The following is a 27,780-nucleotide window of genomic DNA, read 5'->3' on the forward strand; positions in this document are numbered from 1 at the left end:
TTGTACAGCTACAAAATACAGCTACAAAGCAAGGCAAATACAAAGTAATGGTAAGTAACAAAAAACACTATGTGAATCAAGTGCAGCTACGGTGTAAAACTACAAATAATAGGAAATGATACAGTATATTAATAAAGTTTTCAAAGCTAGCAGACCAAATGAGTATTATAGTATACAAGATGTTACTTTTGAAACTTACAAATACGGGCATAGTGCCCGTAGTTCTTCAGTCTGTATTCGAACATTAGGACAGACACAGCCTGTAATATAAAGGTAAGGTATTCCATTTGAAATTAATTAGTACTAGGGGGTTTCGCCCCCTGCTCGCTTCACTCGCCAAACCCCATGTTTGGTTTTCCGGACACACTTTTAAGATTTTTTTTTCTTTGAAAATTACCTATTTCATTAGTTTCACTTTTATTTCAGAACTTCTGTAAAAACAATATTTGGGATCTTTCGAGTCCAAATATGCTGAATCTTTTAAATGAGGTCAGTGAGACATGTTTTTAATGACTTTGTCAGGTTAGAGATAATGAAAACTGGAATTCAAAAGACCCTAAAAAACGTAGGTGCGAAACACATGCAGAGCAAGATACAGAATATGAAAGCAGAAAAAAACGACAGTGTCAAAAAAAAAAGTAAACATCGCATTAGCGCAAAAAAAGAGAAATTATTACTCGGAGAAATAACTAAAAGGCAAATAGATATCAAATATATGGACATAGGTGATGTGTCAGAAGTATGTAAATATTGTAAGGCTTTGAAGTTTAAATCAGAGAATTTCAAAAACGTGCTTTGCCTCACATGCATTTATTGGTTACTTTGCAAAAAAAATTATTAACTGGTGATGATATAGATCGCTTTGTCTGTGCTGAAATTTCAAACAGAGAAACCTATCCTGAATTATCTCTAACCTGCTCTGCTGGTGTTTGTCCATTTTGTTTTGTAACCTCTTTATGACTTTTCACTTTGTTTTCTACTCTGTCTTTTATCTCTGACCTCGCTTTGTCCTGCTTTTTTTTCAATGACACCTGGTCCGTGGTGATTATTTTCCTTTTTTCGAGTATTAATTTCTGTTTGTTTGCACTACTGCGATCTTTACTTTCTTTTTTTATACTTTCTAATTTTCCTACTTTCATATTCTTTAACTTCCTCCACATTTGAATCGCGCCTACGTTTTTTTTTTTGAGCCTTTCGAATGCTCTGCTTTCATAATCTGCTTTGCATGTATATAGCGCCAATGTTTGTGAACATCTTTATGAAGTTCTACTTTGTCTGTTACTCATTGTCTTTTAATTCTGCGCCTGATTGGACATGCTTTGTTTCATTTCCACTTGTTACGGGCTGATAATTACTTGCCTTATTTTCTGAATTTGCACCTAGATTATTTTTTCTTTTTCCTTTCCAGCGCTTTTGAGTCTCTTTTCTCCGCGCTGATTTCTTCTTCGCTTATTCGTCAACGTTTCATTTGTAATGTATGTCCTTATATGCTTTATATGCGCTGAGACCCTGCATCTGTGTGTGCTCAAATCCTTCACAAGACTGAATGTTCTGCTGCCCCATTGTCCTATTTGATAGATTATAAGTAGGGCGTGTCTTGCAAGAATCTCATGTTCTACGTCATCGCGAGACGGTCCTGGGTCAATCTCTTGGCATAATGTCTCATGTTTACGGTCCCCGCGAGACGCACCGTGGCAAGTCTCTTTGGTCTCGCAGGTGTTTTAAATGTCTTCCGAGAAGATCACGTATCGTAGCCTTGCTTTTGCTTTCCAGGACAGAATTTCTTTTTATAATAGAGAGATTTACTCCCAAAAGAGTTCTAACACAATAAGAAACCTGCTATGAGATGATCTTAACTGTACAACAGGTTTTTAGTGGAGTGTAGAAGAGTATATTGCAGCGCTGGATAAGCGTTATAAATTAGTAGGAAAGGTTTGAAGTTGATTTAGTATCAGATAAGAAGCTAGTGTACTCTTGAACAGCCAGCAGTGTTTTGTGACAAGGTCTCATGACAGGAGTAAATCAACAAAAGCACAATAATTCAAAGTCTACTTGGGCTCAGAAATAAATTTTAAAAATACCCATATTTAAAAATGTGCTTATGAGGGGTAGTTACTTCTGAGGAGATCTGGACCAGTTTAAACTAGTGGGAGAACTTACTTTGCAGTGTTTAAACAAGAACAGTGTGTATTTTTTGTGTGTCTGGGGAAAGGAGGAACAGTTAGCAGGCAGTCCAACTGACAGCAAAGACTGTCCCCTACAGAAATGTGCAGAGAGACCAGATGTTGTAGGTAGTAAGAATAAGAGATACACAGTGAACTTTTAATCAAGACAAGAGCTTTAAACTAAACATCATATGCTATGGAAAGCAATCTTAATAAAACACACCAAATATAACCTATACCACTGCATCTTCCAATGCCTGTCTCTTATATTTTTAGTATTGTATGGTTTTATTTGTACTGACCTGTTTCAATGATATTGGCAATACTGGACAAAAAACTGATAGTTTTCACAATCAATTGATCAGTTTGATGATGTGGCAGTAACATTTGAACTATTTCTAATTTTCTATAGCACATTTTCATACAAATGATGTAGGTCAAATGAGTATTATAGTATAGTATACAGCTCACTCAGTAAAGGATGGATGTTTAAAATAAATGTTTTTCTATTATTATCATATAAGGTATTCTTTACAAAGTCATTTTTAAAAATTAGGGGAGGCCTTTTAATCCATGCAGCTCATTTGATTACCTTGTAGCTAAGATGTCCCATTAATCTCATTCAGGTTTCACTTAAAGATATCATGGTCTTCTTGTTAACTATATATCTCACAATAGCAATCTTAATGCTGTCTGTCTATGTGTGCAAATAAAGGGTTTTGTTGTGTCTATCCTGAATGCACATTCGTTTAATCTTTGTCAGTTTTCTGAAGTATTTAATATGTACTTATCTGAAAGAATTTCACTCGGTCTGCATTATTGATGTTTATGGGAATAAACAAAACCTTGGTCTGTGCCTGTCAGAAGTGGACATGCTCCTTAGTGTGGGAATGCACATGGCCAGTTTCCTTTCTATTGAATGTGTGCTTTTTTCTTCCTTTGAAAATCTCTGCCCCTTGCGTCTTTGTCGATTCAAGTAAGAAGGGGCTTTCAAGCAGTTGCTAACTGTGTCACAAAAATGCATTAATATTTTCATAAAGACTTATACCTTGAACTCAATATGTTGCACCTTGCTACTTACTACAGAATTCAATATAGGATGTACTATATGTATAATTTTTATAGGACACTGCAAAATGAGCACCTGATCTCAAACAGCACATTATACAGCTGGTTGCCCCTTGTGCACAGAAATCTAAATTTCCTTTTATCTTGGTTCAAGTGGTTTTTATCAGTTATTGCTCCATTTTGCTCTTGTTTCTTGGTCTGCATTAGTGAATATGTGTGTGGTGGTGCTTAAGGCAGTGTAATGTGTTTTGTTGCTTAAAATGTGCTCTTTTTTCCATTAGCATGCCATTACGAATAAACATTTTTTCAAATGCCAACTGACAGCAGTTACTGATGACAAGCCATGTTTGAACAAAAGCAAATTCAACAAAAAATTGACATGGTTTAGTAATTTAAAAAGCAATCAACTGAAATGATGCTGTGCAAAACCTCCAGTTAAAACCTAGGCATTTGTTTCACTGCTCGTCATTTGAATTTACTACGCCATACCAAGTCATTGTTCTTCAGTGGAAAAATATCATTACCACATATCCACAGCTACATTCTTCAAGGAACCAATGCAAAAAAATGTAAATAAATTGTGAGTTTTCTAGAAGAATGATTATTTCATGTTAATCAAAATGTAACTGTGAATACTGTGTCTTTCACAGCTGATAAGCAGTCTATTTGAAGATAAAAGTACATTACTGCTAAGTAGGCAAAATGAGGTTTCTGTGGAGAGTCACTGGGCTTACTCTCCGTTGTATGGGGAGAAACTCAGCAATATTGGAGACCCTTAGAGGGTAACCTTTGCTTCTGCAGACAGAGAGGTGCCAGTTAATGTGGTTTGGGATTGAAATGGCCAGGGATTGTCTGGAAATTCCACAGAAGGACCTGGAGGAAGGTGCTAGGGAAGGGTTGTGCTGGCAAGTGCCTCACTAGAAACAGCAGAGTGAAAATAAGGAAAACAATCAATAGTAATGAACATGGCTAGATGGTGTTCTCCAGTTCTCCACAAACCACTATCACTCACCTATTTCCTTTGCTGACCAACAACAATTTGTTCTCATCCATTTATGCTTTCCCAATTACAGAAACTGTTTAGAAAATAGTGCGTGTTGCAGTGAACACAACAATGAATGATAATAAAGTCAGGTTATTATCCTAAGGCAGAAGACTTAGATGAAATAGTGTTCTAACATTAAGATAACAGTAACAGTAAGATATACCAGCTATTTTTGCTTTTAGAAGAATTTTCTTTGAATCCCCAATGGGTTTGTAAATATTACATCAAATCCAATGGCAAGACAAGCCCTTTTTATACATTGTCTTATTTGTTTCTTACACCTAACAATGTATTTTCTTTGGAATACATCTAACCAGTGGCATACTGTCAATTGGGCTTATAATTTTATGAAGTCAAACTATAGCCAATCTAATTTTATCCTAACGTTATGCCTACATACAGCAATTCCAAAAATGCTCATATGAAAAAAATGTAATCTTCATGAGAGTAGAATTACTATATAGACATACCAACTTAACTCCAAAGTCCAGCCTTAAACCCATTGTTTAGAACTACCTTGCACTTTGCAATTCAAAACAAATTTTAAATTATTGGTTTGCATAAAGTAGTGTAGTTGAATGTAACTGTTCTTCACACATCTTTCTAAATATACAGTATGTGTGACCAAGCATAGTAAGAATGATATAAAATTTAATAACTGCAATTTGATTTTGAAATGAACTGTCTCATTAACAGCCACTGAAAAAGAAACCATATACAGACAGATTTATGGCTTTTGGAATATTCTGTGAAGACAGTGCCAAAGAAACTAAATACTATAAGCATTGATTTCCAGATTGAGAGAACAATGTTCAAAGTGTATATTAAAAATTGCCACTGTAAACTTCTGTATGGTAGCACTCTGTTTAAAATACATGTTAAAATACACTGTTAAGAAAATATGTAATATGATCTGCTGTTGAAACAAACAGTTAAGCACAAATGAAGTGACACACCATATTTTAACATTCACAAGTCAAGACTATCCAAATAAGGACTGTAGGAAGCTGGAGCCATACTTAGCAGCACTGGGTGCAAGACACAAAACAGCTCTGGTTAAGGGCACCGGTCAAATACAGGGTCCTCTCACACACACCCACACTCACATTCACAAAGAGACAATTTGAAATCACCAGTCAACTATACTGGCACATCCTTAAGGACTGTAAGGCGAAAAGTGGGCTACCCAGATGAAAAGCTATGTAGACCCAAGCAGAAACACATGCACATTTTATATGGACAGTGTCCTAGCACAATATCTGAGCCCCATTTTACCTATTTTATGTATTAATTAAAATATGTAATTTATTACATTAATTACACTCTGAATATCCCTTTATATTCTAGACTGCATGATCCTGGTATAGCTTTTCTCTATTGCTTTATTTGCTCTTTTTACATTTGCAGTTAATACAAATGTATGCATTTGTATGTTTTTTACCTTTTGATCCAGCTGCTGGCTTTCTCTGAAGACTGGAGCAATCTGGGCATTTGTGGCACCAGCCTTGTTTGTGATTGTGGTAAGCAAAACTATCTAACTAAATATCTTGGCAAATATAAAAAAAGGAAAAGTAACAGTTATCTGTTATGTCAATAATTCTTTAACAAGGGTATTTTTACTGCTATGAAGCAGTCATTATTTTAAGTACTGATTAAAGTGAATGTTATAACACATTTTAGATCATGTTTCTTTTTTGCATTTCTATGGTTGTCAATGGACACCTTGATGTCTTTGTGTATTAATGTATAAGTATGTTTCCCTGAAGCTCCAAGAATGTTAATTAAAAATGAAAAAACATCCACATTATTTACACAAGGGATGGCGATTACACCATGAAACCCTTAACAGAGTATTAAGGAGCAGTGTCTGCTAAGCACCTATTTTAATATACTGAGTACACTAACATCCTTTTAAAGAACACAGACCTTATGTTCACAAGTTATGAGTGCTACATTTTTCAAACCTTTTTGCCACATAACTATTATAACATTAACTGTTAGCATGATGTTTAAGCTCTTTCAGTATTATACAATCTAAAAGCTGTAAAATTTTTAATACTGCTGTTCTTCTGACAGGAGAGTTGGATCAAGTGTCACACATCAGTATGCTTAAGATAGTGCACATTATTGGTGAGGAGCAAGAAAACTGCATAGAATGTCATATGTGAGGCTCAGGAATGCATATAGCATGATCACAAATATGCCAATGACAACTTTAAGAAAGTTGAAATTTACTAATTGAAATTTGGTAAAAACATTGTCCATTAACCCCTAAACATGCAGTAGAATCATGTTGGATGTGCAGTGCCTATAAAAGGTATTCATCACCAACATTGAATCACAGTGGATTAATTTGGCTTTTTTGACACTGATCAAAAGAAAAAGACTCTTTAATGTCAACTGAAAACCAATCTTTGCAAAGATGTTTAAAGTGTATATGCACAATAATCACATAAGTATTCAGCCTGTTTAATATGACTCAACTAAATCATATATGATACAGCCAATTGGTTTCAGAAGTCACATAGTTAGTTAAATGGAGATCATCTTTCTGTAGTTAAGAGATTTCAGTTTATAGTACAACTGATATACATGGCATACAGTAAATTATGTAGACTATAGAGCTATATAGACACCTATATCTAAATGTTCCAACTTGTGGTGAGTCAGTATTTTGGCCTAATTTACACAATAAGACAAAAGAACACTATGAGCAACTCCATTAAAAGGTGTTTGAAAACAACAAGTTTAGGGATATCAAAACCACTGACTGTCCCTTGGGGTTCAATTACATCAATCTTTAAGAAATGCAAAGAGTATGAAACAGCAGTACATCTGCCTAGAGTATGCTGTTCACAAAAACCAAGTGATCATGCAAGATGACTAGTGAGGGAGGCCCCCAAGAGACCTCCAATAAATCTGAAGGAGTTACAAGTTATAGTTAATGAGCCTGGAGAAACTGCAGACAACAACTGTTGCTTCACCAGCTATAGCTTTGTGGGAGAGTGGCAAAGAGAAAGTCACTGTTTAAAAACACATGATACCTCAGCAGAAGGCAAATGGAAGACTTTGAAGTTCGCTGGAAGAAGGTTTGTAGTCTAATGAGAGAAAAATTGAGCCTTTTGGCCATCAGACTAAATGTCATATTGTGCTGCACATTATCACAAACACAGCTTCTCTGCTGTGAAGCACGGTGGCAGTAACATCATGCTGTGGGGATGCTTCTCTGCAGTAGACCATGGAAGGCTTATAAATGTAGCGAGCAAAAGAAATTTAGCAAAACACAGGGAAATCATGGAGGAGCATATGATGTAGTCTGTGAGAAACCTATGCCCTTGTAGAAGATCAGTTTTCCAATATAACAACAATCCCAAGTCAAAAGCCAAAGCTACAAAAGAATGGATTAGAAAAAAAATAATGTTAATGTTCCGCAGTGACCAAATCAGTGGTCAGTGCTAGGGCCTGTACTATTTTTAATATATATAAATTATTTGGATAGGAATGTAAGTAACAAGCTGGTTAAATCTGTAAATGATACCAAGCTAGGAGGATTGTCTAATAATCTCAAATTCATTGAAACATTATGGAGGGACTTACACAACATGTAGGCCTGGGCAGATCTGTAGCAGATGAAATATAATGTCAGTAAATATTAAGTATTACAGGTAGGAATTAAAAATCTAAGTTTTGAATACACAATGGGAGGTCTGAAAATCAAAAGTACACCTTATGAGAAGGATTTAGGAGTTGCAGTGGACTCATCACTATCAGCTGACAGGCAGTGTTCAGAAACCATTAAGGAGGCTAAAAGGAAGTTATTCTCAAGCTTTAAAATGCACTGGTGAGGCGTGTAGTGTTGTGGATTTTAAATTTTATATTTTATTTTTTTGCCCACACAAACAACAATGAACTTAATCTTACAAGGACAGTTAACATCAAAGTGCCTTCTCTTCCTGAATTGTTATCACCTTAAAACACATATTTTGCTCAAGATGGACATTGTGAACCTAACACTTAAGGAGGTAATTAACATCAAAGCATTTCTGTGCAAACAACATAGAAGACCAAGATGATGCATCAGGCTATGTTGATTACTTTAAAACCTGTGAACAGATGTGCTCCCCTTGGATTAAGAATTGCCAAATTGTTTTACAGCTTGTAAAAGGTAGAAATGCCAGACATACTTAAAAGACTGTAAGTGAAGTCATTTATCATATGGACAGCCAGCCAATCAAATGTGTGTAACATCACATATTCCGGAATCCCATGTGGAATTTTAAAATAAATATTCCTTGTCTGAGAGTCACATCAGAAGAAGAAACATTGACAACCAAGGAGTGACGTCAGGAAAGGACAAGAGATTTGTGATTGTTTTCATCTGATCATCAAGCATCCCATGAACAATATTGATTACTAGGTCAAAATCATCTTTGAATCTACATTTTCTTTTATACTATACCCTACTGGTATTATTGTCCTTTAATAAATACCAAGTTGCTTTTAATTTTCTATGCTTTGCCTCTATATCTAGAGAGACTGAAGTAATAAGGTAAATATTCAGAACACCTAGAGCAGTAAGGAAGTGCCATATATTCCAAACTGCAAGGTTTATCGACTAAGGATGAAGAGCTTTTACCAATAGTGAACAGTATATTAAAGTAAGACATCAGTGGTTGATAAATGGCCTATAAGCCAAGGATGTTGAGCCTTTGTATGTTTAAATATATTCTTGGAGACCAAAGTAATATTTAGGTCTGAGATAAGTAGGTCTCTTGACATATTAGGGAAAAGATGGGCTGTGCATGTGTTATTTATACAGCACTCATGTGGGTTAAAGTACTAGCAAGTAACGAGCTATGTACAGTATATGTAACTCATATGGTACTTTTGTGGTTTGGGTCTATGTGCATGTGTATATCTGTGTGTGTGTGGGTGTTAATCTTAAGGTGTGAGATTGGACCAACCCGGTAACAAACCTGGTAAGTTCACATAGCCCTGGAGAAAGTAAGTAAGAAGAAGAAGAGGGAAATACCATGGTAATACAAGGCCTCATCTAGAGTACTGTGTGCAGTTTTGGTCTCCAGGATAAAAAAAGGAAACGGCGGTGCTAGAAAAAGTCTGGAGAAGAGTGACTAGGCTGATTCCAGGGCTACATCGGATGAGTTAAGAGGAAAGATTTAAAGAGCTGAGCCTATACAGTTTAAGCAAAAGAAGATTAAGAGGAGACATGACTGAAGTGTTTAAAATTTTGAAAGAAATTAATAGAGAGCGGATCGAGACGGTGACTTTAAAATGAGTTCATCAAGAACACAGGGACACAGTTGGAAACTTGTTAACAGTAACTTTTAGGAAGTTTTTCTTTAGACAGAGAACCACAGACACATGGAATAAGCTACCAAGTAGTGTAGAAGAAAGTAGGACTTTAGGGACTTTTAAAACGGGACTTGATTTTTTTAGAAGAATTAAATGGATAGGATGGGTGAGATTTGTTGGGCTGAATGGCCTGTTCTCGTCTAGATTGTTCTAATGTAGACAAAAGCATGAATTCCATCCACATCTATCAGAGCTCTTCACTGGTACATGAAGTACAGACAAACACTAATCCTTACAAAGTCAGTTATTTTATTGAAACCTGGAGTATTTTTAAAAGACTTATGTGGGTCATGGTAAAATAAAACTCTTTATTGTTATTAAATTGCCAGCCAAAGTAATACTTTATGGTATTAGTATTACTATCACAGGTTCAAGTGTAAGTGTATCTCAAGTTCCTAGCTTTTATAGAGTATACAAAAAAATGAATTACTTTGTCTGTGACATCACTTAAAGCCTGTAGACCCCGAGTACTGCAAAAAGCTTAATCATAGTAGAAACTAGGCCCGAAAAGCCTCTGAGTAAATATTGCGCAGCCAGTTCTGGGATACACATTTTGTTTTGTTCTGTCTGTCACTGTGGCTTTTACGCTCCAACACAAGGAGTTACCTGATTATTGTAATCCTTTGTTATCATTAAATTCTAATAACCTACTTTTTTAAACAAGTGCAGTTAATTTACTTTGATGGCAAAGATACTAATCCACCAAGGTGGTTAAGGAAAATTTTGGTATGCACCTTACTGAGAGTTGACTTTGCTACAAGTAATATACAAATAACCAAAACATTTACAATCTCTGTACTGAAACAGAACAAAGCATCTTGGCATCACACTGCTACAGGAAAAATCCTGTTCACCCAACTCACTTCCTTAATTTGATTTACATAAAATGATCAAATTTACATTACAAATAAGGGATACAACAGAAACAAGCCAAATACAAAATAAAGCTACTTCTAAACTGAGCCTTACTTGCGCCAACTGTGTCTGTGACTCCCAGACAATCTGTCTGTGACACTAACATCTAAAGTTAATCACAACCTTCTCACCAAAACTCATTCCATTACATTCTAAACCTTGGCTTCCTATTCTTCCCCAGCTAGTCTTTGCCCAGCTCATCAAATGAGTCTAAGTTGAAAGTTATAGTATTTATAATCAAAAGCCTTAAAACTCTAATAGAAGTTTTACTTTCATGACAGTCCTCAAGATCACTTCTTTCGTCAGAGGTGGATTCATCTATGGCTGTCCCTACATTTGTTACTGGCCTCTTTGAAGTAGCCCCTGGCCTGCATGTACAGCTAAAATGAGTCTTGGTTTTCTATCTTAATAATAAAAAGTCCAATTTCACGTTGAAACTTTAAAAAATAGTGGTGTGAAACAGTGTAGACTTTTTTGTATAAATCAACAGAAAATAGTGGATTGGTGACACTGCTGGTCTAGTATAATGCTGAGGGAAGAACTCAAAAACTTAAAAATCAGTGTGGCAGATAGGGAGTAGGCTGGTTCTGTATGGGTTACATGACACCACTGTGTTGACTCTTGGGATATGAATTCTTCACTCAACTCAACACTAGAGCGGTAATGCCACCAATCTACTCTTTTCTGGTGATTTATACAATAGCTGCATCTTGTCATGCCAATTTTTTTTAAAAGCTCCTATATGAAGGAGTATTTTTCACTATTAAAAGATGATATAACATGACTGCTGTTCTTTACAGGGCCAATACAGTATGTCCCAATGTGTCTCTATCAGGAACTATCTGCTGCCACCCAGAAGCTAGGAGGTGTTTTATGGGCCTCCTGTTGCTTCACTATGGCCTCACTTTTTCTCGTGTAGCTTATAAGGTTTGCTCTTTGGATAAATTCATTATTTTCTGCATATACTGCTGAGCAGTTGGACTTTTTCATAAGAAATAAAATGTAACATTTTACAAAGTGTTGCACATCTCATGTCTATCATAAAAATGAATAAGAATGTATTATTGAGTTTTGCCCCTCAAGGGGAATGCCTAAATGAATTGCTCATGTTTCTGTGCCCTCTGCTACAGCTGTAATCAATCAGGCTTCATACAACAAAAAGTTCTCTTTGCATTTGATGTGTAAATAGAAAAGGCAATAAAATGAATCTGCTTGCAATAATACAGTATGTGTTATTATTTTTCAGTTAGATGAAACCTCAATAAAACTCAATACACATCCATAAGAACTCTTCCTGCTTAATCGAGTTTAAAAATGACAGTTCACTTCAGTCCTCCCAGTTTGCACTACTGGCACATTTCTTTTTCTGAAATAAATCCATAACATTTTCTCTTTCATTTATTTCCATCTTAGTTTTTTCTTCTTTTGCTTATGAACTTGCAACTTTGCCTGGTCACTATCAATCATTATCTGACATAACGCCATTAACAGCATACACAACCACATGGTATTTTACAAAGCAAAAAAGATAACAGCATAGTATTAAATATACAACATACAGTAGAGTAAAATCAAAAAGAGCAATTGTGAAGAAAAGTCGAAAAACGCAACACAGGCATATAACAAAAATCAGCTTCAAGTATCCATGGCACAGTGGCATAAAGGGCAGATGAATTCTCTCAGTTAAGTTTTCTTCATACAAATTATGCCCTTAGATATCACCAAGAAGTTGGGCCTGTCCATTTAATTGTCTGCCCATGGGACTGTTGAAACACCTGGTAAAATGATCTGCTTTTGTACCACTTTGGCAATTCGCAGTCTTTCGATTTTGGTGACTAAGCTTTTCACTATAGCCTGTAACTGCATGTGACGAATAGAAATTGATTTGATAGATTTGATTTGATTTTGTGTTTATAAGAGTCAATAAGAAATGTTTGTAATTATCATGGACTGTGTGCACAGCCTATTGACCTTGTTATTCCTTTGTGTTTTATATTTTCCTCCATTTGCATTAACAAACAGAAAGGAGGTGAGTGGCCCAAGGAACTGTATTGCCATTTACTTGTCTCACTTCAGTGAATAAATTACTAAGAAAATGTAATTTATAAAAGACAGATTTTTTTTTCATTAAGCAAGTTTCAGATCGCTGGAATTAGGAATTAGGAAACATTTGGACAAATAAAAAAGGCTTTACACTTGTAGTCACTTAAATATAATGGAAAGAAATTGACTGCTAGTCATCCTTCTCCTGCAAAAGATTTGTAAGAAATACCAACCACATGCTGCCGGTTTACTCTCTGTTACTACTTGGCCCAGTCCCTCACATTCAATCGCCTTCTGTAGCAATGCTTGAGAAGTGCAATTATGGGACAAAAGTCTCAGCCAAGCCACAGGTGCAAAGTTACACATGTCCTATCAGTTTAAGGAGTGAGCCATTGTTACTAAATGATACTAAATGTTGTTATCTGCTGCACATTATGAAAAAAAGCTAATTGAGTTTTTTTTTATTTAAAAGAAAGATACAGAGTTCTGCCAGGGTAAACTCTGACCTGCTGAAACCTTGAACTGGATTAAGCAGGATTAAGAATGTTATTTTTGCTTGGTTATCAGTATTTCTTAAAATAAAATGTTTTTCTCTCTGAAAGACTTAATATTGAAATGGTAACTAATTTGAAATATTGATGGAAATAGTGCTCATGAAGAAAGGAGAAAAACAAACCAAGTATTAACTTTAATCATATTCTTATTTTCTTTACCTAAAACACTTTACATGAAAAGTACTACATGAAAACGATGGTGTCTGAGTAAGGCAGCACAGTGGTGCACTGGTTATTGTTCCGGGTTGAGTATCCTGGCTTCATATCCTGCACTGGGTTGCTGTGTGTATAGTCTTTGCATGTTCTTCATCTAAATGTGTGGTGTTTGTCTGGCTACCCTGGCTTTCCTCCCTCATCCTACTCGTTAGGATAAATATTAATCCCAAATTGACACTATGTCAGTGTGGGTTCATGCATGAGTGTGCTCTGCAATGGACTGGAGTACTGGTTTATGCCTGTATTGGTTTTCACCTTTTGGGTGAAGCCCTGCCCCATTAACACCCTTGACTGGTTGAAGCAAGTTGAAGAATATTATTCTATGTCTTTTACATTTCCAGTGCAGAAAGTTTTGTGAATGATCATTCCAAATCTCCCTTCAAAAAAATTACTGTAATGTTATATTTTATTTTTTGCAAAGCCCTCTTTTGGAAATGCAGTATTATATTCAAAAATAATAATTGAATCCCTGAACTGGATTTAGCAGTTTTGAAAATGTTTTGTTTATATGAGTAATCTTTGCCTTTTGAGAATACCTTCTAGTCACTAAATAACGTTTAAGCTTAATATTTTTTCTGTATCTTACATCCTGTAACTATTTTTAAACAGACAATATGAAATACCTTACACAAAAAAAATCTCTTGTAATATTACTTTTGACTGTTTGCACTATTGCTTATTTTAAATACGTTACTGACTGACATTATCCTAAAATGCAGAGTGCAGAACCATTACTTAAATGTCCTTGCAAAGTTTCTAGTTTATTTTATAATTTACAATGTTTTGCAAGGCACATTGGTCAGTATGACAACAATTACTAGTTGTCTCTTTTACAAATCAAATGCACATGGATAGGAAAAAGGCAGCAATCCATCTAGCCACTAGGGAGTGTAAAGGCAGGACACGAGTATACTACAATAAATGATCCTTTCTCTGAGCTCTAAGAGTGGCTAAGGCTAGTTAATTTTCTGTAGTGGGTTTTTCATGTTTTTCTGTGCAAAAAGGTAATGATATATATATTAATTCTTTGTCCAGATATCAAAGTTTGATCACACACCAGCCTAATATTGTCTTTGCTAATAAAATCATGATTAAATATTGCTGGAATTTCAGAAGGAAGAGTTCAAATGTTTCTCTCTCATTATTAAAGAAAAAAAAGTGTGTGTGAATGTCAACATTTAAGAGCGCTGGACCTGACTGGATTAAGAGCTATTCCCTGCGCTGTCTGTGCCTGTAAGTTAGTGAAAATGTAGCAAGAGAAGGCAATTCCATTAGGAAATGCAAAATACAATACAACCCTCTGGTGCACTCTGCAAATGATTTCTTGCTGGGGTTGGAAAGCGTGTCAACAAAAATAATATCTCAAGTGTGAAGATGGTTATTGGATAAGGAGGAAGGTTTCATTTCATTACCATATAAAGTGCCTCAGCATAAAATCATTTTGATCCATTCTTTTAATAAGGAGATAGCTAAATTGGCAAAGGACTTGAATAATGTTCCATTCACTTCAGTGACTTCCCTGATCTTTGAACATCCATGGCAGCAACAGGCATTGTAAATACACTAAGCAAATGTTTGTTTTCTTAAATAGTATACAGCCAAGTATATGAGTGAACATGCATTATTAGTTGTCAACATTTCTAGGACATGGTTTGAGAATCTGCACACTAAGTTGCTTTATTTCACTTACACAGCTAAGTAGAAATTGCCGTGAAGAAGTGACTGTTCATTTGAATTTGTCCTACAAGGAATTAATAAACTTACCTTAAATACAAACACTATGACCCAGCAATGGAGAAAAACAGGTTTGCATTTAAAGATTTGTAATGGATGTATGCATGATTTAACATACTAGAACTTATATTACAGAGTAAATGAAAATAGAGATAAATCATTTGTGGATTAAATAAAATGTGAGATACACATGGAAAAAATTCTTGGAGCTGTTCTCCATTCTGACTAATTGGGGATTTTCAGCATAGAAGGTGCACATTTATCTGAGCTATGTGAGAAGTTATTTGGTGTATGGTAGTGAGACATGGTCGATCAAAATGGAATACAAGAAAATTGAAAACAATTGAGGCGAGAATGATCAGGTGGATGGGGAAAGTAGTACTGAGACTGATTAGTACAGATCATGTAGCTGAAGCAGAAACCTTGATAATCTTTAAGAAGTATCAGGATAAGATAATGAGACAGCTTAGCTATTAGCTAAACAGCATGCTTCATGGACTGAATGTTCTCCTACAATTTGTCGGATTTCTTATATGCTTATGAGACATTCAAAGTCAAAGGGATAGGTGTAGTGACAGATAGTCATGATGAGAAGGAGTCTCAGATTGATTGGGTCAGAAGTAAAGAGGTACTTTGTGATGTAGACTAAATAAGTAATGCAAAAAGATGACTGAGAAACATATAAGGAAATTGAGTCCCACTGTTAAAGATGACTATGTAACTCAGAGAGACCTTTTAAACACAGACGGTAGCTGTCAAACTTGTTGATACTTATTTACCATGTTAGCAGGTATTTGTTGTTAGCTCCTTACATTTTTCTTCTCATTTCAGGTAAACATTGGCATTTTGATAGCAGTAACAAGAATCATCTCCCGAATCAGTGCAGATAATTACAAAGTACATGGAGATGCAAATGCAGTCAAGTAAGTCCTTTTTTTAAGAATAGATGAACATTTCAGTTGCTGGAAAAAAAAATCCCAGTATTGAAAACATTGTTACCTTAATTTGATGAAGTTAAAGGAAAAGAATTACTGCACATCGAGGGCCATTATGAAAGTTTGTAGTATATAGCATGTTAACCAAAAGTTGAGCTTAAGCACTGACAGGCATGTGTCAGCCAGTGTGCCTGTTCAAGAAAGGAACCAACTTTCTAAACAATAAGAAAAACAACTTTGCAAACAGTGATCTTTAACAATCCAATTTAATGTGATTTTGTCTAAAACCTTTAGTATACTGGTTACGTGCTCAATTCTAATGCAAGAGTTCTCCCCAGTTTATTATTGGATGTTATTGCACAGTACAACATTCATGTGTCTACATTTTCTCAATAATTTCTCAGTGATTTAATTGAATATTGATGTTATCAGCCCATCTGATTTTTATTAATTCCAATTTAACTGTGTCTAAAAATAGGTGGGTTTGGAAATTAAAGTTGAAGACTGTTTGCCTCGGGAATGCTTTTGAATTAATGGTCATATCTTGTAATGTTTTTCATATTTAAAAGCAAGTACCATACTTTGACCTTATGTTTATGTATGTAAAAGTCTTAGGAAGTGCAAATTTTTAAATCATGCAGTTTTAGGTTCTATTTTATGTCTGGCCCTAATGAAGGATTAGCAGTCCTGAAAATTCAACCGATGAGACACTGCAAGAAGATTTCAGGGCATCTACATTCATAGATGATACTAATGACTTTACATTTTTGGATTTTGATGTATCACATATATAATCTGAAGTGTACTGAGTGAACAGAAAAGGAAATAGGACTATACCTTGTGGTTTCCGCTCCTGAAATAAAAATAAATTATCTTTGAGGTATTTCTGCTTGCCCTCATATCAGCTTCTTCTGTCTTTAAATCTTTTTTTGACTGATGGCTGTTTCAGGCTCCCTGCCTAAAACTAAAAGAAAATGCAGACCTCTGTCCAATATAAAGTATTACTTTTTTGGTATTGTACTTATCTACCAATGGTAGAAAAAATGCACTTCTAAGATTTCAAGAAGTAAAAGAAACAGGTGAAAGTAGCAAACTTTGAATGGCCTCACTAAGCTGCTAGGGAAAGATAAAGTAATAAGAAATCAACAGAGGCATCACAGGGGATGTTTGGCATGGACAGAGTGCATGATAAAGCAGATACAGTATGCAGCATAACAACACTGCCCAGATCCATACACATTACGAAGATTGATAATGTTTGGCATCAGCTCAAATCCCCCAGCCATATTTAGTATCAGTCACAAAAGCAGGTAAAAAAAATACCATTTATGTAGCACACACTTAATGAATGTTACCAGAAAGGAAAAGAACAAACAAATTGAGTTCAACAATGCATTACCTGCCGATCTCTAAATGCTTTCTACTTTGTAAGCACTGTCATTTAGCAAAGATCATCATTCAGTAATGTTTTTATTTATTAACCAAATTCTTGTGAGGAGATTATGTTTTTTAAACGTTGCCTAACCTTTTTAACTCTTTATAAACAGTCATTAAATTATGAATGATTTTAATTCCAATTTGCATTGTTTCCCAGTAGCACAAAATATTCCAAACAACTATACATATATAGTGTAACAATAAAGATCACAAGACATTGCGAAGGTTTGGGGCAGCCACCCATATAATTGTTCCCGGCTGCAAAACTTCTTAATAATCAGATCCATGTTCACACTATTCAGTCCAAAACAGAACTAACTCAATATTAACAAGATGGCAGCTTTAAAAGCCATTACAGGAAGTGATGTCATCAGGACCGGAACTGGAAGTGACGTCGTTGGCTGCCCCAGAGCCGGGCGGGATTTCCCTAGAATGGTCTGTAAGAGATCGAGAGGGAGAATTAGTGCACTTTGCCACCCCCTGGTCTGGCATGGAATTACATGTATTCGAGCCCTTTAGTTGCCTCCTAAACACGCGTGTGTGACAATAGGTATACCTAACAAAGTGGCCACTGAGTGTATATATAGGGATTGTGGTCCATTTTAACATGATAGCATCACGCAGTTCCTGCAGATTTGTCAGTTACACATCCATGATGCAAATGTCCCATTCCACCACATCCCAACGTTGCACTATTGTATTGAAATCTGGTGACTGTGGAGGCCATATAAGTACAGTGAACTCATTGTCAAGTCCAAGAAACCAGCGACATGGCATGTTATGCTGCAGGAAGTAGCCATCAGAAGATGTGCTCATAAAGGGATGGACATAATCAGCAACAACTCTCATGTGGGCTGTAGCATTTAAATGATGCTCAATTAGTACTAAGGGGCCCAAAGTGTGCCAAGAAAATATCCCCCACACCATTACACCACCAGCAGCAGCCTGAACCGATGATACAAGGAAGGATAGATCCATGCTTTCATGTTTTTGACCCTACCATCCAAATGTGTCAGCAGAAATCGAGACTCAGCAGACCAGGCAACATTTTTACAATCTTCTATTGTCCAATTTTAGTGATCCATGAGAACTGTAGCCTCAATTGCCTTTTCGTAGCTGATAGGAGTGGTACCCATGTGTGTGTTATGTTGATGTAGCACATCTCCTTCAAGGTTCAACACGTTGTACATTCAGAGATGCACTTCTGGATACCTCGGTTATAATGATTCGTAATTTGAGTTACTATTGCCTATCAGCTTGAACCAATTCTCCTCTGACATCTTGCATCAAAAAGACTTTTTTGCCCGGAGAACTGCTGCTCACTGGATATTTTCCCATTTTTCGGGCATTTTCTGTAAATCCTAGAGATGGTTGTGTGTGAAAATCACAATAGATCAGCAGTTTGTGAAATACTAACACAAGCCCATCTGGTACTAACAACCATGCCATGTTCACTTAAATCATCTTTCACTTGAAGTCACCTTAATCACTTAAATCATCTTACATCACATTAATCTTAAATCTTAATCTGAAATCATCTTAATCTTAAATCATAGTCCCCATTCTGATGCTCAGTTTGAACTTCAGCAAGTCATCTTGACAATTTTGACATGTTTTAAGTGCACTGAGTTGCTGCCATGAAATTGGCTAATCAGATATTTGTGTTAACAAGCAGTTGAACAAGTGTACCTAATAAAATGGCTGGTGAGTGTCTGTATATACAGTGTGTGTATGTATGTATATATATATATATATATACTGCTCAAATAATTAAAGGAACACTTTTTAATCAGAGCACAGCATCAAGTCAATGAAACATCTGTAATATTGATCTGGTCAGTTAAGTAGCAGAGGGGGTTGTTAATCAGTTTCGTAGGCTTATTTTAGTATTGAGGGTGAATTTGATGATTGTAACGAAAAGGCAGGAGTCACCAGGCTTGAAGCGGTGCAGTAAAGAAGAAGGAAGTGAGCGAGGAGGCACATGAGGGCGGGATGTCGTTAATGTATATAGGCAGGGAATCAACCACGTGGTAGGTGCGCGGACAGCAGCAATGCGGAAAAAGGAAGGGGGACTGGGGGCATGCCTTGTGCATCTCTGTCGTGAAATAAATCATCTGTTAACGGAAATAAGGAATGAAACCGCCAAAAGGAGAGGTCAGTTCTGAAAGTTCCTTACAGCATAATGGTGAGAACCGCCAAAATGAAGACGTTATTTTCGAAAGTTCGTTATGGGGCATGGTGCGAAATGAAACATACTTAACGTTTGTAAGTACAGCGTAAAGGATGAGCATGGGGAAATTTGGGCTTCCTACGTATATTGGAAGTCACAGAAATAGTGAGGAGGGGTTTCCCCTATCTATATATACAGTTTAGGGGGTACACCTGTTCCCCCCCCCCCCCCCTTGGGTGTTGCAATAGGACATGAAACATAACTAACTTTTGTAAGTACACTGCAAGGAATGAGCACGCAAAATTTCAGCTTCCCACATATATGGAAAGTGGGAGAATTAGTGATAAGTCAGTGAGGGCTTTGCCTTTTATATCTATATATATATGTATGTATGTATGTGTGTGTATATATATATATATATAGGTGATACTGTACATTATCTGCCAAATAATGCAAAGAGTACACAACATGTGTTTCACCCTCAATGGGGCTGCGTCAGGTGTATGACTAAGCGCCACATTGGCTGGTACACTTATTTGGCAGGGTGAAGATCGGAGTATTACATTCTTTTTAAAGTCTGAATCACAATCTGATTATTAGGTGGTTACCTACCAGGTAACACTTGTGGTTGGTCAGCCAGTTGGAAAACGTCCACCATTTCCTCTGAGTTCTGAGAAGCAAAGAGTAAGGGGAGTAAGGAGATGCAAAAGTACGTACACCTGACGAGCCCCAATAAGGTTGAAACATATGTTGTGTACTCTTTGCATTATTTGGCAGATAATGTAGAGTATCACCTATATATATATATATATATATATATATATATATACACACACACACACATATACATACATGCATACACATGCAGAGACAAAGGGCATTACATTGATATTTAATAATCCAGAACAAAGTACAGGAATCTTAACCTCAAAGCAAAGGGTCCAGAATTACCAGAATTGAACCTCCAGTGCATAAAACATATCTTACATACCAGTTTTGTGGGTCAAAAAACATTTTGTTATTACTCTATAAAAATAACTTGCTGTCTTTCTCCCTTGTATTCTTTGCATAACAGGAATTATGGAACTTCCATGATACTGGTCCTTGGGAATTATTATTTTTTTTACACAGGACAATGAAATTAAGTCTAAAAATTAAGAAGATACACTGCAGCTGATTCACTTTGACACTGATTAAATTAGTGTTTGACACTTTCTCACCTAGCAGGCATGTTATTCAAATATATCAGCAGTATATTAGGTTGGAATTACAGGGAGTGGTGATAAAGTTTTGTCATCCATCATCAGTATAAATTACTGTACAATCTTGTACATCACTGTATGTTCCATTGGTGGTGATTTTCCTCTCTTTATTTTAAAAGCCTACTCCTACACTGACTGCACATTAAAATCCAATCTACAAGCCAAATAAATCTCTAAAAAGTAATTGAAAGAAACTGTGCCATAGGTTCAGAGCATAAGGCAGAAAACTGACACTACTGCCATATGCATCTTGGACAAAGAATGACATAAAGTCACTTCTTGCAATATGTAACTGTAGCATCCACTTTTTTTGTAAAATGGTATAAGTGACACATTTGGTATTGCAGTAGAAACACATAAGCTACCTCACTCTCAATTTGAACATTCTCTTTTTCCTATTAGCTATTTTAGTTAAAATTTTATTGTACTTGCTTTTTAGTATTTAACTTTCCTTAAAGATTAGTCTAAAATAGGAACCTGAAAGTCATGCACAAATTATGACCCTTCTTCCCTTCAGGTTGAGCCTTTGTGAGCAATCATGCACGACCACTTGTACAAGAAAGTAGAATAGAGCTGCAATGGTGGTGTTGTTTAGAATACAATTCCACAAAGCAAGCAAAATATTTGGATGTAGTGAAGATGTCTAGTGAGAATCAGATATTTGTTAAAAAAGAGAAGACAAATAAGCTTAAAGAACTCTTGGGTGAGATAGAAGATTTTACCATTGTCCAGTACAATACAGCACGTAGTGCGAAGAAAAGGGAAACGCAAAATAATTTAAGAGTAAGAAGACAACAAAATTCATTATTTCTTATTTAAATATAGCATCTTCACTTGTTTAAAATAATTTCAATTATCTGCATATCTGTGTTTCGAGGCAGAACTTAATATCTGTGGAAGCAGGTTTTTGATACTTTGATGATCCTTATAACACTTCTATGACTAATGAATGATGCTTTTATAAAGAAAGGTAACAGCTTCAGTTTCCTCTTTTTACCTCCCTGAATCACCTTGGCATGCTGTGCTAAACAACTCTGCCTGACCAGTTACTATTATAATTTTATTCATGTAGTTTTTTTTTGGCTAGTCCAGGTCTATGCATCAGAGACAAAAGAACACCATATCGAGAAATGTAAATGATCTACATTACTGAGTTTAAGGATCCTAAACTCACCGTCAGTAATGTCACACCTTTTGTCACATACCCTTGCTTTGGGGAAGTGGACAGGTTTGAGTCATTTCAGTGCTTCCTGACAATCTTAGATTAGACAGAATTGACATAATTGTATCAACCACCTAAGGTCTTACTTATTAATATAGCACAATGAAGCTGTGGGTATAAAACACTTCACTTAAAAAGAATGGCTCTCAAAAAAGGTGAAACAGTTTGCAACACCCTCTGTGCAGCAGACATCTGTCTGTCAGCTTTAAGAAAAGCAGGGAGGGAGCTCAAAGAATACAAAACACACTGGCAATGTGCAATGTGTAGATATGTTTCTACAAAGCAAAGGACTTATTTATGTTCAACTGCTCCCTGCTGTTTAATGAACACATCAAACTTTTTTCATTAAATAGTTAATGTGGCTGCACTGCGAGACTTTAGGATTTTTCTGCCTAATTGATAACTGCTATTTAATACTAATTAAGAGCCTATTAACAATTAAAGCAACCCATTGTTCTAGCAGTGTAAAGCAATAAAATGACTATGTTTCATTTGACGAAGACTCTTTCCTCCTGAAAGCTCTGAGTTATTAATTTGACATGTACACAAGCTATAGTATATAATCACAAATATCAATTTATTATCTGGAAAATGAATTCCATGCTGGAACAGGATATTCTCTATATGCTTATACTAAAATCATTTGGAAATGCACCTGCTGCTTCTGGCTCTGGCATCTTATGCTTTATACAGGGGAATGCCAAAAAGTGATAGTCTCCTAAAAAGAATTCTGTGATTTCATTGCTAATTATAATGATAAATACTGAAACAAGTATATGCAAACTAACCTAACACACAAGCCTTTGGAATGTGGAAGGAAACCAAAGCAACAAATTTCATGAAGTTATGGCAAGAAGGTATATTGATGGTGGCCACGATTGAAATTCAGCCAAAGTCCCTGAAGCAGCACAGCTGATTAGCAAATTTGCATCGGAATAAGAACTAATGCTATCTTCTCAATTCCTGTGGACCATGGTACTCTCTACTGATTTGTGGAGCATTTCAGTAATTCTATTGTGGTATGAACATTAAAATGGCAAGAAAAAAAAATACACAAAAATATATGCATACATCAGAACAGAACTGCATTTATATTTTAAAAATAATTAATTTTGCTAACACCTATAAATACAGTAAAAATATATTTAACAGACAAAATAATTTACAAATGTAATGAGAATAAGGCACTGGGCAAAATAGCAGTTTAAAAGTAAACAATTTATATGGCCGATATAGTAGTTATCATCCCTGTCTTACAGAGTCAGCATCCTTTGTTTGAATCCTGTGGCCAGATGTTGTCTTTGTGTAGTGTACTTGTTCTCCATTAGTCTACATGGGTTTTATTACACCAGGTTCTCTGGTTTTCTTCCCACATGCCAAAATGTGCAGGTTATATAAACAGGAAGCTCTGAATTGTGTGGGTGTGTGTGTTAGTGGCTCCATCAATGGACCTGTTCGGGGCCAGTTCCTGTCTTGTCCCTAGTATATTACTGCAAGGATAGGTGCCAGCTCACCATGACCCTGAAATGGATTTAGCATGGTTTGAAACTTTTATTTATACCATTCACTTGATAATGTTCACCTTCATAATATGTGGTATAATACTATTAAGAAATATTTAAATAATGCTTTGTATAAGGATTTTAAAAGAGACATTATTAAATGCACTGCACGAAAAAAATAAATCAACCTAAATATTATTGTCAGAATTTATGTTGTATTGCATTGTCATAGTGGGAAAAAACTGCAGTGTTACGGTTAAACATAATTTACAACTATACAGGCCCTTTTGTGGTGCTCTCAATCAAAAACTGTGCACATGCCACCCAAGCACATGCAATATTAAAATCAACCTTTGTAAACAACCATTCACAAGTAACATTTTCAAAACGCATTGTGTAGAGGATCAAAAGAATGGTTATTGAAAAAATGTTAGTTTATCTTTAAAAGCGCCATTGCTAAGCAATTTCAAAATCAGTCAGTTTTTCATTATTACTGCTTCTGAACAGAATTACATTTAATAGAGATCACTAATGATTAGCACAAGAGAAGGAAAAAGCATGTCTATATATATCTGTATAGCGATGTTTCATTCAAAAAATCTAAAATATGTCAACATTTAAAGCCATAAATGAAAAGAATTCCATAGGTGTGCAAATATGGGAATTAAAGAGGAAAGAATAAAAGAAATAACAAACCAGTACTAAATTTCTGAACTGTCTTATCTGCAAGAATAATGTGTAACTTTCTACACAAGAGCAGAAGGAGATTGAGAGATGGGTGTGCTTGTTTAATCAATCTCTTTTTATTTAGACATTAAGTATACATGAACAGAAAACCATTATTTTTGGAATTTTTCTCATCCATCCAGAAGTTTAAAAAGTTCACAGATCACAATCACTTATCTATTCTGAACCTGGGCTTTTGTTTCTCCTCTTTTGAGTTGCCTGTCTTTAACCTTCCTTCTGTTTGCACCTTTTGCTCCTCTCTCTCTCTCTACCTTTAAGCATGTTGCTTGGCAACTTCAGGTGTTCAGCAGACTCTTATAGGAGGAATGATGGGAAGAAAGATGAGCACTCCCCTCAGTCAGTGATTTTTGCCTTGTATTCCAATGCTTATTTAAATGATTTTCGTGTTCTTGCCTAGTCTTGTTATACTCCATCTCAAATGGAAGGGACAATGTATTAAAGAGAAGGACCAGGAAACAAGATGTAGTCAAAACAAAACGCATAAGAATCAAAAACTGGGAGATCAAGCTGAATTTTTGTCCAGACAGAAAACAAAATTCAAAGTCAAAATGCTGTTGCTAAAAGTTTATTACTTAAAAAGTTTTGTTTTTTTTTTAAATAAAGAAATAATGAAGAAAGTATTCAAAGATCTTTATCTACAAACCTCCGCAATGGCTGCTGAGTAATCCCTCATGACTTAACCCCCGGAGACTGTGACCTTTGAAACTACACCCATAGAAATCAGGAGCCATGTCATGACAGCTGGTCACAAAATGATGGAGCCCATAGTAAAAAACTAAATGGTCTCCAAAACATCACTAATTATTTTTTAATAATATAAAACAAAGTTCATATAATGACATAAACAAGATGAAGATAATCTCCACATCTCAAACCCTTCAATGTAAACAAGATGAAGATAATCTCCACATCTCAAACCCTTCAATGTTCAAAAACATAGGTAAATAATGTAAACCAGAGCCAAAAAAAAATTAAAAACAGTTTGTGTTTTTGCTGTAACTCATTTTTAGCCACTACTTCTTTTTGACCGCCTGCTTGTTTTATAGCTTCTGATGTTTTCTTTCATAAAAGTAAAGCATCCTATAGACCTCTCATTTCCTTACCTTCTATAGATTGATTGGTCATTCTATTCTATTGGTTGATTGGTGATTCTATTCTATTGGTTGATTGGCATGTTGTAATTGTGAGTGTTCATGTGTGGGTCCTGTGATGGATTTGAGCTCTATTCCAGAAGATGCATGCATCAGGTAGTCATCTACAAAGCAATGTCCACCAAACTGCCCTCAATGTCCATTCAAGAAAGTAATAAAGACAAAAAAAAATGAAACTGTAGTGAAAACAAAATTGAACGCTGCACCCGTAGTGATAACATTTATAGAACTGTGTATAGTGTAGACAAGAAAATCTTTAATAAAGAAACTTTTAATTCAGCAATTCAATTTTACTTCCACTTCTCTTTAAATGTCTGCAGTATTAAAAGGTTGAAAAAGTACAATGGAATGGGAGAAAGCAGTTAACAGCAGTTACTGTAAAAAATATACTAAATTCACATCTACTAATTTCAACTGATTGAGCATTTAGCGGGAAACCATATTTAGAATTTTTATTTTATTTTTCATCCAAATGAAAAGTATTCACATGTTTTCATTCAGTATTGTTTAAATAAAGTTTTCATACTTAGCCATGAAAGAAGGCTATAGCACACGGATTAAGATGTGAGTTGTATATTGAACTTATTAAATGTAACCTTATATAATGTATTGCTGCCTCAGGCATCACCCTGTCAAAGTTTCAATAATTTGCCCAGTATTTTATTGACATTTTCCTTATTTCTGCAGATGCTCCAGTTTTCTTCCCAAATCCTAAAAATGTGTGTATTATAGTGCGAAAGAGTGACTGTGTGACGACTGATGCCCTGTCTTCACTGGTTCTGAATTTGTTCTCAATGCTGTCAAAAAAAAACTCCATCCTCCTATTACCCTGAAGTGGAATTACCAATTAAGAAATTGTTATGTTATTGCTCAATCCACAATTTAAAAAATCATTTTTGAAAAAGTCAATTCAAAAGAAATAATGATGAATGCCAAGGAATCCTAACAAGGTGAATGAAGTCCATATCCAGCGAAACATTCTGAAATGGTCAGTGTCTCACGTCCCAGATTTCACATTGTTAGGAAAGCAAAAATTCAGATTTACACGGGAAGGCAGGGGAATGGTGAGTCAATCACAAATCAATCACTGCAAGTTGCTATTGGGTCTTTATCTTTAGCTGTCAAAGATTGAGGAATAGTTTCTGCTGCAGGCAGGGATGACTTGAATATTTAATTAATGTCATCCATCTTTAAGGAAGAGTCAAAGCTCATGATTAACATATTCATTTATGACAGACAATTTATTCCTTTTCACACTGGGCCACTCTGGCATTTCACTGTTTTCTCTGCTGAAAAATTTCTTTCAGGTAACCTACATTGTAATTAGACAACTGCATCCCATATAGCACATACCAAGCAAGTGCAGTAAAGCAGAGTGGCTGTTTTATATGCATTGTTGAGTTTCTAGATGTGCATGGATTTGTATCAGGCCAGTCAGGGACTGATACTTCAAATGGGAGACATTTTCAGTTTAAGGGTACCATCTGGTAAGGTGGTAGAGTGATGAAAGTAACTTATACTATATGGTCATTACCAAAGTGAGCAATTACCCTGTCAAATTCATTAAAGAGAAAGCTCAGTTGATTTGCCACAGTTACCCACTAAAATGCTTATGCTACTCCAATTCCCCCCTTGACCCTGATTTAATTAAAAAGTCTAACCTAGCTTTAGTGAAACAAATGCATTTTCATGAAGCTATGTCAATCTCTTCAACTGTGCAGCACTTAAGTTTTTCTCCAACTTTACAAATCATTTCTTTAAAGGTTACACTTTAAGGTGCTAATGTGGTGTTTTGGATTTAAGCCACAAGCTTGCAGGGCCAGACTTGCAAGAAAGTGGACCTTTTTGTCCCTGGTTAAGAAACTTGGGCAGTTTGTGCTCTATCATCATTGCAAAATTATGTTCAGGTGTGTATTTCAAAGTTGTTGATTATGAAAAGCATAAGATGGATGGATAAGATGATGTCATTAAACAATTTGAGAAAGAAAAGCATTGACAGAAGAGAATCATATTGGTGTGTGAGCATACTGCAACTGAGTAGTATAATTTAATTACCACCTTGTACTGAAAAAGACTAACTGTAGATCCATGCAGCTTCTCATACTAAGTTAAAGGTTCTGGTCCTGTGGGCACAGATTGAAACTAGAATGCCACAGCCTTTGACATCGGAGTTAAAATGGAATAGCTGTTTGCTTAGGATGTCTCATTTAAATATTGGATAGTGTAAGAGAACACTCATCA

The 27,780-nt window shown here is 35.6% G+C and overlaps 1 protein-coding gene across 2 annotated transcripts in view; it reads left to right on the forward strand.

The window, feature by feature from the left end:
- Window positions 1-27,780, forward strand: part of adgrd1 (adhesion G protein-coupled receptor D1) — a 150,218-nt gene that overhangs the window by 111,231 nt on the left and 11,207 nt on the right. For both annotated transcript variants that reach the window (XM_028824798.2, XM_028824799.2), the window contains 2 exons: window positions 5,732-5,798; window positions 15,945-16,036. In XM_028824798.2, coding sequence (XP_028680631.1) covers window positions 5,732-5,798; window positions 15,945-16,036 — 159 coding nt within the window. The remainder of the gene's footprint in view (window positions 1-5,731; window positions 5,799-15,944; window positions 16,037-27,780) is intronic.

Source organism: Erpetoichthys calabaricus, chromosome 18 (assembly GCF_900747795.2).
Source record: "Erpetoichthys calabaricus chromosome 18, fErpCal1.3, whole genome shotgun sequence".
Lineage (NCBI taxonomy): Eukaryota > Metazoa > Chordata > Cladistia > Polypteriformes > Polypteridae > Erpetoichthys > Erpetoichthys calabaricus.